Source organism: Thunnus albacares, chromosome 10 (assembly GCF_914725855.1).
Source record: "Thunnus albacares chromosome 10, fThuAlb1.1, whole genome shotgun sequence".
In the NCBI taxonomy this organism is placed as follows: Eukaryota; Metazoa; Chordata; class Actinopteri; order Scombriformes; family Scombridae; genus Thunnus; species Thunnus albacares.
This window is the reverse complement of record NC_058115.1, coordinates 16,507-37,025: the sequence shown is the minus strand read 5'-3', so window position 1 is coordinate 37,025 and position 20,519 is coordinate 16,507. Positions and strand designations below refer to the sequence as shown.

Here is a 20,519-nt window from a genome sequence, read left to right as displayed (position 1 = left end):
AGAGAATTAAAAAGTGCCCAGCTTCACTAAAGGGGAAAGTTGAAAAAGGTGCAACTTCATGCAAATGTCCTCTGACACAGTGCAAGTGACAACCAGCAAGAGTCAACTGCACTCATGATGATTTTGATTCATGTGGAAACTGAAGCACATAGTTGTTCACTACTCCACTCCACTATGTGAAATAACTTAAATAACATGTTCGTTTTGATTAAAGGTGAAGTGTGTAGAACTTAGTGGTGTCTAGCAGAACCAACTTGGCAGAAATGGAATGTAACATTCAGAAGTATGTTTTAATTAGTAATTAGAATCATTGTGTTTTCGTTACCTTAGAATGAGCCCTTTATATCTACATAGGGAGCAGGTCCCCTTCCTCAAAGTCTGCCATGTTTCTACACACTAAATCCTACACACTGGTCCTTTAAAGGTAAACAATGTATTGTATTTGACATGTATTTAAAGGTATACTATACAGGATTTTAGGACGACTAGGTATCTGTACTTGATACCTTTAAGGTATCAACTGAAATAACCCAGTACCAAGTAGTATCGAAACTTCTCCATTCAAACAATACCTGCATTTTTTCTTTTTGTACCCAGATCTAGAAAAAAAATGACTATTTGTATGGTTTTGCTTACAGCTAATCACCACAAGTGTTCTTTGATTTAATGCAACATGTTATTGGCCCATTCCTGCAGCAGCTACAACCCATATAGTCTGTGGTGATAATACTTCATTGTACATTTTTACAGTTATTTGGACACTTTCAAAATGTATTCATGTAAAAATCATTTGGATGGGGAGGAGTGGTGGTATTTTACGCAACTGAATGCTTCCATTCACATGATGGGTATCGAATGAAGTAGAAAAAAAAGGTACCAAATGAAGTACTATATTGGTATCGGTATCACTTTTGAGGATACTGATATCACTACTGGTATCGTAATTTCTTAAATGATAGTCAGCCCTAAGGATTTTCCTTAAAAACAATGTATAGACTCATACAAAAGTTATCCCTCGCAATCATCATTTATGACCCACTGCCGGTAAGTTATTATTTTCTTGTATTTTGCTGTGTTTGGGATGCTTCTGCAACCTTTGGGCAGTGGGTGGGTGACATCACTGTGTTTTCATTTAATTCCGTGTTCCCCCTGCTTCTCCATCTTCCTTCTCTGCTGTTAATAATGTTTTATTACTGTGATTCACAGCTTCATTCTCACAAGCGCCATTCAGCCTCTACATTCCTTATCTAGCTCGCTTGACCACTGCTCTCTCTCTCTCTCCGGCTAATTGGGCTGGGGAGGAGGGGCCAACCTTGAATGTTGTGATAACCGACAATTCCTACATAGTATACCTTTAATGAGCTGTCGAGACTGAAAGAATGACATGAGGAAACAAATCACTGATATTGTTGTTCATTAGTGTGGTGGCTAGGTCAGAAAACAACTGCCCAGTCAGAGCAGAGTATGTGATTTACGTGCTCAACACAACAAACATACAAAACTACAGATTCATGACAGGCCAGAGACAGCAGACTATTTTGTATCTGTATGTATGAATGACTTCAACGTCCCGCCAATAATTTTTGGTGACAGGTGCTGTCAAAACGGTCACTGAAGGCTTATACTTGAGCAGTAATCTGATTAAACTTCCATGTGAACAGGACCTGTAACTTCCTTTATCATGTCAGGGAATAAAGAATACTGTGGTTAGCAGCCAGATTTCTGCTGAAGAATGATAATGAATAATGAGCTGACCATTAAGTACAAGGCCTTTTTATTGTCAACAAATGACCCCAAAAAACAATGATTTGGTCCTAGCAGTGATGTATGTCTGGTAAAAGCAACACGTAGGGCTTTAAATAAACACATGCTCTCCTCACCTGATCTCCAGCTATCCTCTACCACATGTTGGATCAGCCCTCCCAGGAAGGGAACTCTCACAAGCTCCAGCTGCTCCAGGTTCCGGGCTGATGCTAAACCAGTAACCAGGGGAACATATTTGAGGGAGTTGGTTGGCCCTGCACAGTTCCGCATGACAAAGGTTCTCAGGCTCACACACAGAAAGTCCTTAAACGGCTGTGGTTTGGTAAGACGGACCCACTTCAGGTAAAGGTGGCGCAGCATGGATACACAAGGGATCTCTGGGACATTCACACCTACAACAAACAAACACTATATGAGATATATCAATACAGCTATGGTATTTTTAAAACTTAAGGTGAAACAGTATAGGCCCCATGGCATTTAAACTAACAAGAACATTCTTCAGGCCAGTTTGTTCATCACAAACCCATGCTCATACACTGTAATGTGGAGGCAGTAGCATTAACTGTCAGTTTGTTGTGATGTCCAACTCACCCACTAGATGCAGGGTTTGGATTTTTGCAGTTATGGGGATGGTCAGTTTGTTCTCAGCAGGAATGGGAAAAGCCCCATTACGGTTGCGGAATTTTCCCAGTATGTGAACCTGGGGCATGTAGTTCCATATGGCCTCCACCAGCTCTAGATGGGATGTCTCCACACCCTGAGATAAAGTCAAATAAGGTTATCTGACAAAAAAGCTTCATCTCAAGGTCCACTAACTAGCTTCTCTCATAGCTTTCGCTCCACTGAAGAGGACTGTGTCATGCGGAAGCTTCAAATCTAGCTTCAAAAATCTAGTATATAAACCTAGTAAGTAGTAAGTATAAGCATGAACATTTATTCTCAACCTAAATTGACAAAAGATCTTAAATCAAGGTCCAAAGGCTGTTTTTGTTATCATCCTGTGAAGAATTTGGTCCAAACCAAAAAGTATTCTCAACTGCACAGTAATCTGTTTAACACACAAGTTAAAAGGGCTTTAAACATTTCTCAGTCAGATTTTACTGTTTATTGTTTTTTTAACCCACTTATGTTGTTAATATATGTCTCTAAAAGCAGGCTAGCTGAATAATACAGATAACAGACACATGTAGGACGTGTTAGACCCATTAATATGAGACAGCTGTCACCCTGCTTCTAACTGTTAGAGACTCCATTCTGCAGTATAGTACTCATACACTTCACTAACAAACCTTTGAATTACACTGCATAATCACCAGATTAATAGGGCTGCAGTCTCCTGGTCAACTGGTCAATTAGTTGATCGATATGCTCTCATCCGATCAAATGCTCATTGGTCAAATAATCTCTGTGTTACTTTCATAAGGAGAAAATTGCTGCATCAGTAGCCTTCCAGAATTAATCCATTATTTCCTGCGGCAGGAGGGACAGACTTTGTATTCAAAACACCCCTGTTGTTTTCAACTTTGAACTCGCCCAACCTAATGGAGACTGCTAGGTCTGCTGGGTAACTGTACTCAATGTTTACAGAGCGTTTACTGAACATACTAAACGGTTACTGAATCAGTGTTTCTCCTATAATTAAACAACAAGAACTCCCGCCAGGCCAAAAAAATATTTTTTTAATGTCAGAAATAACGCCAAATATCCATTCATTTGGAAATCAATAGCGTTATGGAGTCTCTGTGCAGCGCTGTCCCGGTACGTGAGTCTACCTCTGTGTCGTTGCCTGTGAAACTATTGGTAGCATAACTCCGTTAAGGAATACAGCATTGCGTAGTATGTTTGCGTAGTGAGTGGGAAAGAGCAAGCGGCAGGAAAGTGACAGTGGATGCGAGTGGAGCAGAGAAAAAAGTTAGCAGTAAGTCAGGCAGTAAATGTACAGTACAGACTCCAGTGCAACAGTTAATAAATGCTAAAAAAATCAAGTTTGTTGTTTTCCCAAATGCTGGAAAAGTGAAGGGGGTTAGCTCCAAAGTTTAGAGAACGGAGAAATGTGTGACTCCTGAGTTCACTGTGCACTTTGTCATGTTACATCCATCCCTCCTTTCCAACAGGAAAAGCCAGTTTACCAAAGCCAGGCAGCTTCTGACCCACGTCCAACCCTGGTCAAGAGGAGAGTCGTGAAGGACAGTCAGCACTGACCCATTTACAAAGACCCCTGATGCAGCTGTGTCAGTATGAATGGGGTATAAGAATGTGTTAAAGTCACTGACTGAATAGAGGAACTAACTTGAGAAGACCTACCGTACCAGTCTGTTAACTACAAAAGTGCTGAACGTCTGTCAGTGTCTCACTAAACTCTAGAGCAAAGACTGATTCTCTACAGACTAGAGATTTATCACAAGCCTGTAAGGCACAGACACGCTGCTGTGTTCCTTAAAATACCAAGAATATACACATTTCTAATACAACCAAACACTTTCAGAAGGACACTTCACTGATTCAAACACCAACAACCAAAGAGGAAGAACCAATCAGTGCTGCACCTCCCTATAGTAGGGTATCATCCTCACAATGCATACTGACCAGCAGACTGGGACAGAATTGTAGTGCCTCCAGGACTCCAGGTATACTGAAAGCCTCGTAACCTCGGACTCTTCTCCTCTCCAGGTATCGAGGGTGGAGGCCATATAGCTGCTCCAGATCTGGCATCTTCTTCAAAAGGAGCAGAAAGCTGCTGTCTGTGAAACCTAAACCAGAAAACACAACTCAGACCCTTTACTCAAAATCTCACAAGGGAGGATGGAGAATTTATCCCCGTCCAAACCCATGCATTTTGATGAGGCACTCAGAACAGTATTTTCAATTGCATTGCTGTCTGAATGAAGAGGTGATAAAGTATTGTAAGTATGCCTATACATATGGAAGTGAACCCAAAAGGAAGCGGTCAGCTTTCTCTTGTTATTTCTTGCAATTGCCTCTAAGTGCAGGTCACACTTGTGTTAAGATTTTTCAGGTGTCACACTCCACAATGTAACTACACGTGAAATTGAACTTGCATAGCTCGAAGCGTATGTGTTCACGTACTTGCGCGGACCATATTTGGGGCCTAAACATTACACTCAGACTAGAGATGTAATGGTACACCAAGTTCACGGTTTGGTATGTACCTCAGTTTTGGGGTCACGTTTCAGCGCGATTTCGGTACAGCAGGGAAAAAAAGAGAAAGGTAGAAAATACAGTTTTGGTCTTTCTTTTTGAAAAAATGTAAACATCTCACAATGGCTCATTGACTGTAAGTATTACTGAAACAATATAGTTGTGCTGCAGTGGAACAAGAAACAACCTGTTTCTTGCAAGGAAACACTGCCAGCTGTTTTATGCTGATTTATGATCTAACTGTATATAAAATACTTCAAACTAGCTCCACTTCCAGCAGCTACAACAGTAACATGCTGCTTACACGCTGATGCTTCACTATTCATAATCTAATGATGTCATATATAATAAATCAGTCAAAGGGACCAACTACTTTTACTGAGATATTTTTTATCTACGTTTTTCTCTCTCAGAACTGGTTCTTACGATGTGCTGTCTGACCACATCAGAATTCAAATATATTGTTATTGGTAAATTGTTCTGAATGGCTTCACTGAAAGGCAGTGTTGGGCCTTGGCTACAAGTTTGGCAATCAGCAATAATTAATGATCAAAGATAATTAGTAATTATTAAAATCAATAAAATTATTAATAAGAATTAATAATAACAGGCCACCACCTGGACCTGGGAAAAAGATAGCCAATTCAGTCTCAAAGTGTACTAATCTATCAATTTGGAACTTTGATTAATAATTAACTTAATAACTATAAACAAAATCATCATATCAATAGCTAGTTAAGGTTGAAGGATTTTGGAGTTCTTTGCAGAGCAGAGGTTGGCAAAACAACATTAAAACAGACAACAAGTATGTCCAAAACCATTTATTTAACAAAAAGGTAAAAGAACAAAACACACAATATTAATCTAGCTATGGGTACATATATACAAGTGTATGTGTGTGTGTGTGTGTGTGTGTGCGTGCGTGTGTAGGGCTGAAGTCACCTGGTGACTGAGCACATGGCATGCAGACAATATGGCTGACAAAGAGAACCAGAGAGACAAAAGGCCAGACCATGTGGTGTATTGGGCCACATGTGCTGCCTGAACCAAAGTTTGCAAAGCTAGGTTTTAAACCTCTTAACTGTGTGGTTCTCTGTTCAAGACCAATCGGTGTAGGATAAAGGTGCCAGGTTAGGAAGAGGTTAGTTGCATGCAAGGCCTAGTTACTGGATGTAACATGTGTTAAGCATGCTAACATTAACTTAGCGGTGTGGCTATGCAATAACCTGACCATCACAACAAGGACATCACAACAATAGTTCACTGAATAACATTAGCCAAATCATACATGTACAGTGCTTTGATCGAGTTAAACAGTCTTGCTTAGCTGTGCTATGCTACACTATATGTTACTAAGCTATGCCCAGTTGTTACCAAGTCCATGGAGGGAGAGAGATGCTTTATGGTGTGCTGCTGCTTAGCTGGCAAATCTGTGGATGAGTCAGGCCGAGATGAGTTTGGCTCCAAGGATGCAGGCCTTGCTAGGTAGATGGTGCTCCAGTCGTGCAGGTCAGAGGGCCCAGGTCACTCCTTTGTGCAGTCCTTACAGAGTTAGCAGCAAGCCAACTCTGCTTCATGGCTCCTGTACTTGTTAAATCAGCCAGCAGACTTGTGTGGTAGCTGCTGGCACTAAATAACTTAGTTACTGAGTCTTAGTCTTAGGCAGGCTCTCATCTTCTGCCGTAAAGAAAAGAGTTCTGTGTGAGTATGCTGTGAGCTGGCCACACCAGAGAGCAGAGAGCTGAGTGGCAGAGAGTATGAGAAGAGAATGAGAATGAGAATGAGAAGAGGGGGATCTCTAGTTTTGTTAACCTGAGTCCATGGATGGGATTTCACAATGAGGAGCGAACAACCAAGGACTCAGGTTTCTTAGAGTCTTGAAACATGTGGTAAGCGAGTGAGACCCAAAAGTGGAGTGAAAGGGAGAGAAAAGCTGACCGTCACAGGGAGGGGAGGGCAGGGGAGGGGTATGGGGAGATGCAGTATTGTTTCACTACGGAGATAACAAAGCATAATTTAATAACAATGTTGCACTCAGTTAGTGTTATGAGTCTCTCGTTTGTCATTCTGACGGCAGGGTAGCCAACGCAGACTACCTTGGCTAAATTGGCTAACACACCCATGAGCATGCTAGTGGTGCTCTGCCGAAACGTTCCAGGTGGAACTCGCAATCTAGAATTATTGTTCTGCATGTATGAGTAATTGGATTATTAAACTATTTTGACAGTAATTGTTTCGGTCACAGAGCATATTCTTCGTACAACTGCATGCACCAAACTGTGAAGTCCATACCGTGATGGTTTGGGAAAAATACACATATCGTCACATCCCTAACTCAGACATGACCCTTATGCCTCTCTGCCACTGGACGACTGGCTGCCCCGTCACTCTGAAGACCCCGTGGTCTCATCTCGGCCAGGACACCAGAGTCACTGCCCATCTTTCACCCCAGTCTGAAGTTGTTAATCATGGTTATTGTTACAGTCGTCATCCTTGAATATCTTGTTAAGCTCTTAATATAGCACAGTTATCAGCAGGCCTATGTATTATGTTTACTGCCACATTGGGCTGGGCCACCAAAATTTCATATCCCAATATAGGTCATTTCATATGCCAATAACGATACCTATCCTGATATAGTGCATTTTAATTCAATGAATAAATAGTTGGTCCATCCCCTCCATCTCCCCCCGCCGGCATGAAGCCGCCTCTGTGTGTGCTTTTACAAAGCATGCAGGTGTTCCAGATTCAGAGACATGATGAAGATCAGACTGATCAGAGGTGTAAACTCTGCCATGAGGGAGGACAAAGACGTTACTAGAATGAGAGGAGGACATTTCGCTTCGTTTGATAACATTAAAAGTTAAGTTAGACTTTTCTGTCGGCTTCCCAACCTTAAAAAAGATGAGAGAAAAGAGAGTGAGAGCTGAGAGCAGCAGAGAGAGAGAGCAGCTGTGTTCAAGTGAGCTCAAGAGTGAATGAAGAGAGGGAGCACTGGTAGTGAGAGTGTGATTTGCGTCACAACGATATAAACGATAGAGCAAAATATGAAACAATAAACATTTTTCTCTCGTCACACAATGTATATTGTCATATCAAACAGCCCTACTGCCACAGAAGAGTAACAAATCTCCCGTTCATGTAAAACGTCGTCTATCTCCTGTCACCTAATCAGGCTTGCTAACGCAACCAGCAGCTCTGTGTGAGAAGCACAAACTGAGGCTGCATTTAGCCAGTGTCTTGTTATTTATACTTGACGCAGGAGCTGATACACAAAATATAACTCAGAGTCTTGCCTAAAACGTCATGATTAGGGGGGGGGCAAAGGTTTGGTTGAACTGAATTTACAAATCTAAGCTAATTTTGAGCAGAAAAATCATTTTTTACAGTGTGTATTGTTGGAAAAATCTCTTGTATTAACATCACATGCCAACATAAGCCTATGTGCTTATGTGTAGACCGTAGAAAAAGTTATTTAACGTGTAGTTCAAAACTTTACAGCATTAAAAAACAACTACTTCTAAGCAGTTGTACTGTAGCACTGAACACGCGTTTAGTTATCAGGTTGTTGGGATTGCAGTGGTTGTTCGGCAGTCTCTTACCTGAAGGCATATACTCCCACCAGCGACCAGCACACAGATCTACTACTTTGACCACTCGCAGGTACAGAGTTACAGCCTCTCGAAGCTTTCTGGACAGACACTCCATGCACATGATGTCCTTCATGGGAAGGTACCTGCAAAACAAAAAATGTTCCAACTTTCAAAATGGTGTCACTCATTTTTGAAAAGTCAGCTGTGGTGGGGTTGGGTCATATGATGATACCATGAGACAACATACATTTGTTTACTGTTAGAGACTTTGCAATACTGTTTATACTATAGTAGTTCTCCCTCTAATATCTCTGGGTCTTCGAGACCATATGGACAATGTTGCAAATCAATGTGTGGAACTGTTTATAACAGTATTTAATTTTTATGAGTTTGGCATTAATGTGATGAAGTACCTTGATTTGTCAGGTACTGTATATCAGACAATTCTGTTAAAATATAGGTTAGGGTGATGTCACCAGCATGCTTACTTGTATGCACAGTCTCAATCTCAACCACAGTCACAACATCCTCCTCAAAGTAATGGTCATGCAACATTCACAACAATAGAAAACACATACATACCATGGAACCCCACTCAGCCCAAAATTATATTGTAAAGTACACACCAGAGTGGTGAAGCTGGAAAGCAGTGTACCTGAATATATGACAGAGGACTTCATGGGACAGTTCGTTGATGTAGTCTTTGGGATCACTGGGTCTTGGGACCACTTCTCCTTCACTACTGCCCACTAAAGGCTGGAGTTTAGAGGCCTTCCTCCTTGGACCCATCACTTCCACGTCACTGGTCAGGCTTCTACACACACACTTCCTCCCTCCTGCAGCCTGGAGGTTCTATTTCACAAGCATGAACCTGTTCTGAACACATCACAGAAGAAGACAAGTTAATGCAAAGAGGAAACAGACAATTGGGGTGCTTATTTGCCTTATTTAATGTTTCCTTCCTCTGCCCTCCTTAAATGATCCGGAAATTGAAGGATGTCTCAACTGGTTTATTACTGTTCAGGAGAGTTAAGATTGAGGAGTAAAGAGGGATCCAGGGGGACACATGCGTGAGGATACACTAAACCATCCTTGACAGAAGTCTTTTTATCAGACCGACACATTCCTTAATTAGATCTGGCCAATCTGAAACCACATCACCACAACATAGTTTTATACCAGGACAAATATCAGAGTCAAATCTGATGAATGACGCTGAAAGAGCCTTTGATCAGGTTGGGTGGCCATATCTATTGGTTGAGAAACAAGAGTAAATCTTTTTACATGACAGCCTTTCATTGATTATATAAAAAAAACATTCCTCTCAACCAGATTAAAATGTTATCATGTTTTTATCACATCACAAAACAATAGGTCAAATTCCCAATTAATTGTATCACCAATACCTCTCAACTGTTGTATCGTAATCTAAATGTCTGTTTCTATTTTAATTTGAGTTAGTCTTGTCTTCTTGGGGGTTTTCCCTTCCTTACCATAATTTCAGTCATTTCTTATACTTTTGAAATGTTCAATCTGGAAAGAGCAAAATAATATTTTTTTAAAAGAACCAACTCATCAGAGTAATGCCACTCTTTGAATGCCAGACTACTCCAAACATTTAGATTATATTTGTTAAAAAATAGTGTGTTAACTGTTGGTCTGATCAACAAAAGGAACCATAAAATAGCCTTCATCATTCACAAGCATGACTTCCTATTTATCAGAATCAGATTCAGCTTCATTGGCAAAGTATGTTTACACATACAAAGAATTTGTTCAGTTTCTAGTGGCTCTCAATGCACTTATACACAACAATGTTCAGGAAGAGGAAAATATATATGGACATGCAGCCAAAACAAGGACAACAAACTGAAAAGAGATGTGCAAACATAAACATATGACTATTAAATAAAGGCAAGTAGGTGAAAAATAGATATAAACTTATAGAAACAACAAAAACAACACACAGTGTCTACATACAGGTCAGTTTTTGTAGAATGTAAAAAAGGATACAAGTAGTGCAAAGGTGTGTAAGAGTGCAAGATGTGCTGAATAAATATTGAATGGGTAATGTGATAAGTTACTTTATATAAATATAGTAGGCTAGGTGATTATTTACAGTACATGCATTTATACATGTCTGTGTATGTGTTATGTCCAGGGTGTATGGGGTCTGCTGTGATTTTCCCTGCCCATTTCCTAACTTTGAAAGTGTACAGGTCCTGGATGGTGGGCAGGTCAGCACCAATAATGCAGACCTGACTGTTATAGTCTATTCCTGTCCTGTTGGGTGGCCGGTCCAAACCAGACAGTGATGGATGTGCAGAGAACAACCTGCCTCTGGATCAGTAGCTCCTGAGGCAGGTTGAACTTTGTGAGATGGCACAGGAAATAGATCCTCTGCTTGGCCTTTTTGATGACTGTGTCGATGTTGGACTCCCACTTCAGGTCCTGTGAGATTGTAGATCACAGAAACCTGAAGGTCTCTACAGCCAACACAGTGCTTTTGAGTATGGTGAGGGGGGGCAGTGTTGGTCCACTGTCATAACCACAGTTTTGAGCGTGTTCAGCTCCAGGTTGTTGCCACCACATCACAAGGAGAGCTGTTCAACCTCCCGTCTGTATGCAGACTCATCTCTGTCTCAGATGAGGCCGATGACTGTTGTGTCGTCTGCAAGTTTCAGGACAGACGGGTCTCCTCACGCGCAGTTGTTACAGGGCATTCACAGATACAAAGTAGTGTTTGGTCTCTCATGAACCCGTGTGTGTTGTGTTGAACACGTAATTCACATACTCTGCTCCAACTGGACAGTTGTTTTCTTGCGTAGCAGCTATACTAATGAACAATGTCTGTGATTAGTTTTCACACATCATTGTTCTTTTAACAGCTTTTTGCAGCTCGTTAAAAACAGGTAGTAGAGAAACTGGACACCGCAATGATCAACTTTTCCTCCATTTTGTTTAGAGTTATTTCACGTAGCAGAGGGGAGCAGCAAACAACTATGTGCTTCCATTTCCACATGAATCAAAAGGAGTGTAATTGGCTCTCGCTGGTTGTCACTCACACGGCATCAGAGGACATTTGCATGAAGCTGAGCCTTTCTCGGCTTTCCCCTGTAGGGTTGCTGGGTGCTTTCTGAATCTCTGTTGTTCAGCGGGGGACACTGGGCTGTAAAGTCAGATCACACTGAATAATAGCTGTCATTGTCTCAGTGCTGACTGTCCAGATGCTGGATGAGATTTTCCTAGCCTCACCTGCTACTTACTGTCTGTCAGGAAGTTTGTGATCCACTGACAGGTGAAGGCAGGCACAGTGAGCTGGGTGAGGAGGACTTCTGGGATGATAGTGTTCAATGCCGAACCGAAAATGTAGTGCAGTCCCATGTTGACTGCGTCATCCACCAACCTGTTGCAGGCAAACTGCAGGGGTCCAACAGGGGGGCTGTGGTGTCGCTCATGTGGGTCAACACCAGTTTCTCGATTGATGGGTGTTTCTTGGGGACCAGAATGATAGTGGAGTGTTTGAAGCAGGAGGGAACTTCATACAGCTCCAGTGATCTGACGAAGATCTGTGTAAGGCCATATTCAGATCAAATCAGGTAGTGTGGCGAAAAAGGCTAGTCTTCCCATTCATTTGAATGAAGATAGTGTGTTTCAGCTGCAGGCATTTTGGCTGCAGTGGTGCCGCACCTGACTGCAGCCTGAAAGTTGAGCCAGAGTCAACTTCTGGAGAAACGCAACCTGACGTCACTGCAGCTGAAGGCTGCCTGTGGCCAATCACAGTTACGTCAGGAGGAGAGGAGGACATTTCTCTTCGTTTGATAACGTTAAAAGTAAAGTTAGGCTTTGCTAATGGCTTCCTGACTCATTTTAAAAAAGATGAGAGAAAAAGAGAGAGAGCAGCTGTGGTCAAACAACCTGGAGAGTGAATGAAGAGAGTGAGTGCTGGTAGCGAGAAAGCCGGACAATCAGATCAATAAAACGTTATTTTCCGAGTGTTCCACAGCAGTTGCATTTAAGAGCACAAATAAACACGCCCACACACCCCCACACATCCGCTCAACCCAGTGGCTAAACGCCACACCTTATTGGCTTATTCTATGGAAAATAAACATAATTTTCAGTCACCACTATGTTCTTAAAGTGTCTAAAGAACTAAAATAAGCAAGAAATAGAAAGAAGATCTATAATCCTCAATGCCCACTTTGGCCACTGAAATCTGCCAGTACAGCACTGCACTAAACATAAAGAGACACATACAATCACAGCGAGTCAGAACACAACAACACATGGAGTTACTGAGAGCTGCTGCTGCATGTGGAGGTGAGGTCAGAGCTTCTCAAATCAAGTTAGTAATGAACGCAACTCCTGTGTGACAAACTACACATTTACAATGTTAGCCAAAAATTAAGTTGATTGCTACAAGGGAGATAGTACATTTTCCCCTAATTTTCTTCCACATTAACTTATTACTAATTAATATGAAAGAGCTGCAAGTGCGTCATTGCAGTGTTCAACAAATGTTACGTTATGTTTGAATCAATAATGTTTAAAGAATGAGGAGCTTGACAGTTCATTCATGGGATTTAGTAAAGGTCTGGTACAAAGACTCTTAAAAATAATGGATGTAGCCACATTGACGTCACCTATTGGTTTGTAGACTCCTGTTTTGAAGCTTTGAATTTGCATTTTGACTAAGGGTCGACTGATTTGTTTTTTTCAGGGCTTTTTTTTGGGTGTCAAAATTTAGAACGCACAATTATGCTTCATTCATTCATTCATCCTTTAGTTGGTTTCAATTACTTAAATGCAGTGGTGGAAAGTAATTAAGTAAATTTATTCAAGTACTGTACTTATGTATAATATCAAGGTACTTGTATTTACTTGAGTATTTCAAATTTATGCTATTTTATACTTCCACTCCACTACATTTCAGAGAGAAATATTTAGTATTTTCTTCTCCACTACATTTACTTGACAGCTTTAGTTGCTAGTTACTTTTCAGATTAATTTTTTCCATAATATAACATAATGATGAGTTAACAAATTACAATACATTGTTGAAGATTAAACCAGTGGTTCCCAAACTGTTAGGCTTGTGGCCCCTTACAATGTTTTTTTTTTTTTTTAAATCAGTGGGTATTTATGTCTCTCTGTCATGTTTCAGATGTCTGAGTTGTTTGCAGTTACACTAAAGAAACATTTCCACTCACAAGGTTTTGAAAAAATAACTGTTTAAGAACCAAAGTGGTTAAACTCTCCAATATTTCACAAAAATGCAAGGATTAAAGAAAAGTTCTGAAAAATAAATCCAAATTCAATTTTACTACTACAACTACATTTTTCCTTCTTTCCTACCCAATCTATTATCTCAAAACCCCTCAGATTTATCTCATGGCCCTCTCATGACAGCACTTAAGAAGCTAACAGAAGAGGTTTTTTTGAAAGCAAGAAGAGGGCTTGGGGCATCCTTGCTGGTGGTGTGGTCCACGTATGCTGGGGTCTCTCTGTGCACCATGGACTGAAGAAGTGATGGCATATGACTGAGGGTCACTCATTGGGATGGGGAGATTGTCACCTCAGCCCCCTGCCAACTCTGCTACCAGGCCAGTCCAGTTTTTCAAATGTAAACATCAGATTAAACATCAATTAAGACCATCTGTATATCCATCTCAACATCGAAGGAAACGGTCCTGGCCACATGGATCTTCTGGGGTTCCTAACTGCCTGAATGGCGGCCTTTTCTCCCCGCTGAGGTTGAGAGGAGATTCCGGGTCCACCGGGCCAGTGCTGAGGGGCTTAAGAGGAGCTTCTACCCTCTGGCCACTGGGATCCTGGATGGGATTGCTACATAGGACTGTCATCAGAGGCCGTTAATCGTACCACAGAGCATGCCTGTCAAAAACTGCGTCAAATTCAAAGCAGTGTTTCATCAGCAAAAACACCTGGGCTGTGTTTCATGGAGTGCTTTTTGGACTACTGTTGGTACTCATTGCTGTATTGCCTGTACGCGTCTGTCTGGCCAGAGCAATCAACACTGATGGAACTCAATCAACTGGGACGCAGAGTGATTGAGCTTGGGACAAATGCTGGCTCATGGCCAGTTGACGCCCCTACAGTGAGTTTTCATCATAACTTACTGGGATATTTTGCAATCTATGCAAACCCAGGTACCAGATTGAATCACCGATCCAGTGGACTGGTCATCTGCCATCCCAAATCGGAGAATAGCAGGTCTCCTCTTCATGCTGATCCTGCTCTCCGAAGATGTTCAGCTAAATCCTGGACCAGTGACCCCTAGAGTGCTGCAGAACTTCGATGCTGATTTGTACCCGAGTGTGTCTGGGACTCCTCTGGTGCCAGTAATGAATGAGCAGCAACTTTCTGAGCTGCACTTCTCCCTTAACAAACTTAACTAACACGAGGCATGATGTCTCAATGAATAACTTTTCGCTACCGGGCTGCGGAAACCTTGATAGGTCCAGTGTCTCTCACAAAACCTGCTGCTGACACCAGTGTGTGTCTAAACCCTGCAGTGAGGAGGCAGAGGTTATTCAAAACCTTCCAAACTGTCAATCATGCAAAAGTCTCATGGGACCCGAAGCTGAAACCGAGGGGGCTATTCAGTGGACATTTTAACATCAGAAGCATTACTGCAAAGAGCAATCATCTAACTCATCCTCTGTCAAAATCTGGACTTCCTCTGACTGACTGAAACATGGTTGAAACAAACAACACCTGCGAGTGTGCTTACGATGCCAATACCAATGTTTCAGAAGAGACAGACCCAATGGAAGAGGAGGAAGGGTCAACATCAAATGTGAACATGTGGTTTACAATGAGGGTAACATGCTAGGATATGTTGGGATAAAAATAATGTTATCCCAACAAATGTTTTCTAACAGCATAGGTGTCTATAGGCCCCCTTCTGCAGATGACACTTTCTATGACCAACTCAAAGAAGTCTTGAAAGAGTGCAATCTCAACAAAGAATTATTACTTGTGTTTCATTATGTGAACTGGGAGGATAAATCTAAGAGGAAAAAACTAAAAGTGATCACAGAGAAATTCCAACTAGAACAACTAGTAAAAGGCCCAACTAGGATTGCAGAATGCTCCAGTGCACAAATTGATCTGATATTTACTAACCAGAATAACTAAAAGCTATAATTTAATCACTGGCTTATCAGATCATAACCTAACTCTATGTGAGAGAAAACTGACTAAAAATAGATTTAAGACCACAGCAACTAAGACAATAATCCTTCAATGCATACCCAGAGCTAAGCAAGAGGAATTTGTCAGTGAAATTAACAGCTTGAACTGGGATGATGTACTGTCTGATGATCTGAACTATGGCTGTGATACTTTTACTCACAGGATCAACTCTGTGAGGGAAAGACTTAATGTGAGGATACAGATAAAATCTACGAATAAAAACAATTTACAGTGATTTAATGAAAATTTGTGGAAACTTATGAAATCTAGCGATGCTGCACTAAGGAAGGCAATTAAAACTAGAAGAGACATTGACATGCTGATTTATAAAGGTTAAAGGAACAAAGTTATCCAAGAGCTAAGTGAAGCTAAATCTCATTTTTATCTCAATATTTTGAATGAGGCAAAAGGCAACAGTAAATTGATCTGGAAAAACATCGATAATTTCACAAGGAGGGACCCAAAATTTTTAAGAGATTTTAAGCTCAAAGTATAGGGTTTAAGTTAATTGAAGATCATTTTACTGTTGCTTCTGTCTTCAATATTTTTTTTCTTGAGTCTGTATTTGACTTAGAAAAAAATTAGAAAAAGAAACTGGATATTGTTCCTATAGATGCTACAGGTCAGGTTTTCAAGCTGGTAGAGACTAATGAGTCACAATTAGCCTAAACAAAATCATCAGCTCCTTCAAAAGCTCCAAAAGATGCTTTCCAATTTGACACTATGTTTGTCAAATCACACAAAGTTATTTTAACTCCCCCTGCTGCTCACTTAATTAACTTGTCTTTTAAACAGAGCACTTTTCTTGATGACTGGAAATTGACACTGTCACGCCTGTTTTTAAATCTGGAGACCGCCTAAAAGCCAGTAACTACAGACCAATAGGTATACTGCCAGTACTCTCAAAAGGTTGCTGAGAAAGTTGTCACTAAACAACTGACAACATTTCTTAATACAAGCAATTTTGGTCTACATTGTATGCAATTTGGTTTTAGAGCAAATCATTCCACTGAAACTGCTACCTTGCACTTAATAGAGCAAATTAAATCAAGACTTGACAACGGAGGAGTAGTTGGTGCTGTATTTTTAGATCTGCATAGGGCATTCAATACAGTCAATCATGATGTTTAATATCAAAACTCTCTAAATTTACCTTCTCATCTAGAGCACTGGCATGGATGTCTTCATATTTATCCAATAAGATACAATGTGTTCAAGTTGGTGACACACTGTCCAGTAACATGAAGTACACAATGGGTGTTCCACACTGGTCAGTGTTAGGCCCACTATTATTTAGCCTATATATTAATGATCTACCTCAACAGTGTCATGATGTAGAACTGCAAATGTATGCAGATGATACCGTTGTGTACACACACATGCAAAAACAGCTGAGTTAGCTGCTGCTAAGCTAACAATTGCATTGGAAAGGATCACACATTGGCTTTATCAATCATGTCTGAGTCTAAATGTAAACAAGACAAAGGGCATGTTTTTCTCTAAACCTATGGCACAACCTCCTAATGCTGATATTTCCATCAAAGGTGAAAAAATTGACATAGTTACTGATTTTAAATATCTTGGTAGCTTTGTATTTTGTATGGTGTGTTTTGTGTGTTTTTTTCGTTTTGTTTTGGGTTTTTTGTTTGTTTTGGGGTTTTTTTTTTGCTTTGTACTGTTTGTTGTTGTGCTGTTGTATGTTTTGGTTGTGGGGGACTATGGATGCAAATTAGCTTCAAACTAACTCCGGTGCAGTGCATCTTTGATGTTTAAAACTGCACACTGTCCCAACCAATAAATCAAATCAATGCAAAGTAGTTCAAACTAGCTTCACTTCCAGCAGCTACAACAATAAAATGCTGCTAATACATCAACTTATTAGTATTAATTATGTACTTTGTTCAATTTATTTAATATACAGGTCACAGCCCAGTTTTCTGCAAAACAAGTACTTTCACTATAATACTTTAAGTAAATTTGGCTGATAATAAGTATGATTTTAAATGCAGGACTTTTACTTGTAATTAAGTATTTTTGCATTGTGGTATTAATACTATACCATATTAACAATATGTGATAGCAGGGAACCCATCATTCAAATCTAGACTACTTCATTACTAATGATTACTACAGCTGAATCTGTACACTAGCAATAGAAGTGACTATTCAATTCTGACATGGGTTCACTCCGAGAGTATGAGTGGCCCTGGTAAGTGACGCAGAGTTCGAAATTAACCATGGCCCGTAGCCACAAAAAGGTAACCAAATATTCCATGTAGGTGGCCCCCTGTGCCCACCAAGTTTTATCCTCGTACTGCAAGCCTCCACCAACACAACTGGGAGTCCACATAGGAAGCGAGACATGAGCGAGTGCGTTAACCATTGACTTCACACCAACTTAAACCTGCGTTCAGTGTCTTTGTCCACAGAAACAGCTGTCTGTTCGCAGCAGTTGCAGACCAGTGGCCGGATAACCTGCCTTCACCAGGCTGACTGACAGCAGAAATTTACTGAACCAAAATAGCTTTCATGTCGGGTCCACGGGAAGAAATCAGCAGTGTTTGTATTTATTGATTCATTGATTTTATTTCCCCGCCCACTGTAGCGAGTGAATATGCCTGTAGTGAAACAGGCGAGCTCACAGACAGACTGGGAGCGTTGATCAATCAATTTAGATACTGTCAGTACATTCAAAACACATATACAGCAGGATATTTGTGTGACATGTGACAGTCTTCTCAACAACAGTTGAATACACGGGGAGAGTGGCTGCCACGTAAAGTGTGCTCTCCCCAAGGGCTTGTAGACAGCAAAAAAAGTGACACCTCGCTCCCCCTACTGGTGGCGCTGTGGCACTACATTAGAGCGCTGCATCAGGGATTTCATCATGTGAAAGCTGCAAGGCTCAGTCTAAAATGTAAAGTATTATCAGCAGCAGCAGCTCATGTACATTCATGATCATTTATCCTTTAATATTATACCCTTAGAAAACCAATGATATACAATGGGGTCCAAAAATCTGAGACCACATTGAAAATCTCTAATAATTTAGAGTTTGAGGGTTCAGAAACATTGAAAAACACAAGAAGTAATGACATGTAAAATAAAGAAGAAATATTTAAGATTCTGCACTATTTCTAAGTCAGCAAATATGTGGCATTAACCAATTTAACTCGTTTGTACAAAAGGTCAGATTTCCTTGAGTTGTAAATCCCTTCCATTGCACTCTCCCATGCCACCCTGCCGAAACATCTTGCCACCCCATGTAAAATGTTTTAGACCCGCCACTGATAAATGCAATTGGCCACAGCAGTAGCACATACAGTATTAACGAGGGCTTGTAAACACTAAGTTACAGCATATCAAGTTCAACACGAAGGTTAACCACTTGATGGAGGTTTTGTACCTTTAGCTACTGCCAGTCACGTTACTTTCCAGAAATACTACCGTTACGTTTCAAGTCCACTGTGTGCAAACTGAAGCCTAAAAGGAAAACAACTCGCTAATGGCAAGGCACTTTGTAAAATGCATGGCACTATGTATCTGGGGAGCTTTGAACAAAACCACAAAAACATTAACAGCGTTATCCAACATTATAGTGTTATCGCCATGTATGTTAGCCAATGGACAAACGGCAGTTTACAAACAAGTGACAGTTAAACGTTAATTTACATTGTGAGAACTAACGTTAAACTGAAAAAGCACCATTATATCACGGTAGTCACACTCGTTTCACGTTATCATGCTATTAAGTTCAACCCAGTCTTTGTCAAAGCTAGCTTAAGGTTACTAGTTAGCATAGCCGCAGCTAACACTGTACACAGAAACCAAAGCACACAAATAAACAATACAACATGCACATCGACTAAAACAGCATTTAATGGCCTTTAACAACGGTGCTAACCTACCAGTGATTTTCTATCAAAGCCGCTGTGATGTTGCTCTTCAGCCATCCTGTGAGGACAGTAGAGATGCTCAACACAAAGCTGCGCTCGGTCACTGGTCGAAACTACTCAACTTAAGGGACTACTACAAACATTTCCTCCTTCCCTTTCTTCTTCCTTGCGTTTATTGGCGGATTGCAATACCAACTTATAGGTGTATACCGCCACCTACCGTGCCGGAGTACGTAGAAGTTTACAATCGCTTACTCAAAAAAAACAAAACAAAACAAAAAAACTCTACTATATTCTGTTCAACAATCCAGTGTTTACTAAGAACTCTACTATCCATTGTACAGATGTAGGCTACATGCATTCTCTATGGTGTAACTGCTAGGTGATCTCATTCTCCTCTTTGAACAGATATTCTTAAAGCCGGAATGATGAAAGTAGGCTCTATAATGTAAAGAAAGTAGGCTCTATATACTTTTGTTATAGAAATCTTTATTTATTATTATTGTGTGGGAGCTGCGCACTATGTTATCTTCGCTCTTTATTATTATTATTATCATTATTATTATTATTATTATTTAGCCGTTTTTCATAGTCCAACTAGTCATACATGTCGTATCAATGTCAAATTGTGCATCCCCATAAGGAGATGTGTGCTATTACTTTTCTTATCTCTAACTTATTCCAATGATTTTATATAATCAATATAGTCAATGGGAGCAATGTTTGAGAGCTCATATCTCAAAAACTAAAAGAGCTAAAGTCTTCAAACTTGATTGACAGATGGCCCATGTGGAAATGCTTAACATATTTCAAAATAGGATCTATAGTACCACCATGTGGTCAGTTATTACGTGTTTTACGTTTTGGCTTATACCTCATGAACCGT

The 20,519-nt window shown here is 40.5% G+C and overlaps 1 protein-coding gene across 1 annotated transcript in view; it reads right to left on the bottom strand.

The window, feature by feature from the left end:
• The window catches only part of fbxo38 (F-box protein 38), a 68,295-nt gene extending 48,392 nt beyond the window's left edge, over positions 1 to 19,903 (bottom strand). Inside the window, exons 1-6 of the mRNA XM_044362929.1 lie at positions 19,646 to 19,903; positions 9,175 to 9,395; positions 8,529 to 8,662; positions 4,354 to 4,517; positions 2,359 to 2,524; positions 1,881 to 2,156 (exon numbers count right to left, since the gene is read on the bottom strand). Coding sequence (XP_044218864.1) covers positions 1,881 to 2,156; positions 2,359 to 2,524; positions 4,354 to 4,517; positions 8,529 to 8,662; positions 9,175 to 9,308 — 874 coding nt within the window. The 5' untranslated portion in view covers positions 9,309 to 9,395; positions 19,646 to 19,903. The remainder of the gene's footprint in view (positions 1 to 1,880; positions 2,157 to 2,358; positions 2,525 to 4,353; positions 4,518 to 8,528; positions 8,663 to 9,174; positions 9,396 to 19,645) is intronic.
• Between the last annotated feature and the right edge of the window lie 616 nt (positions 19,904 to 20,519).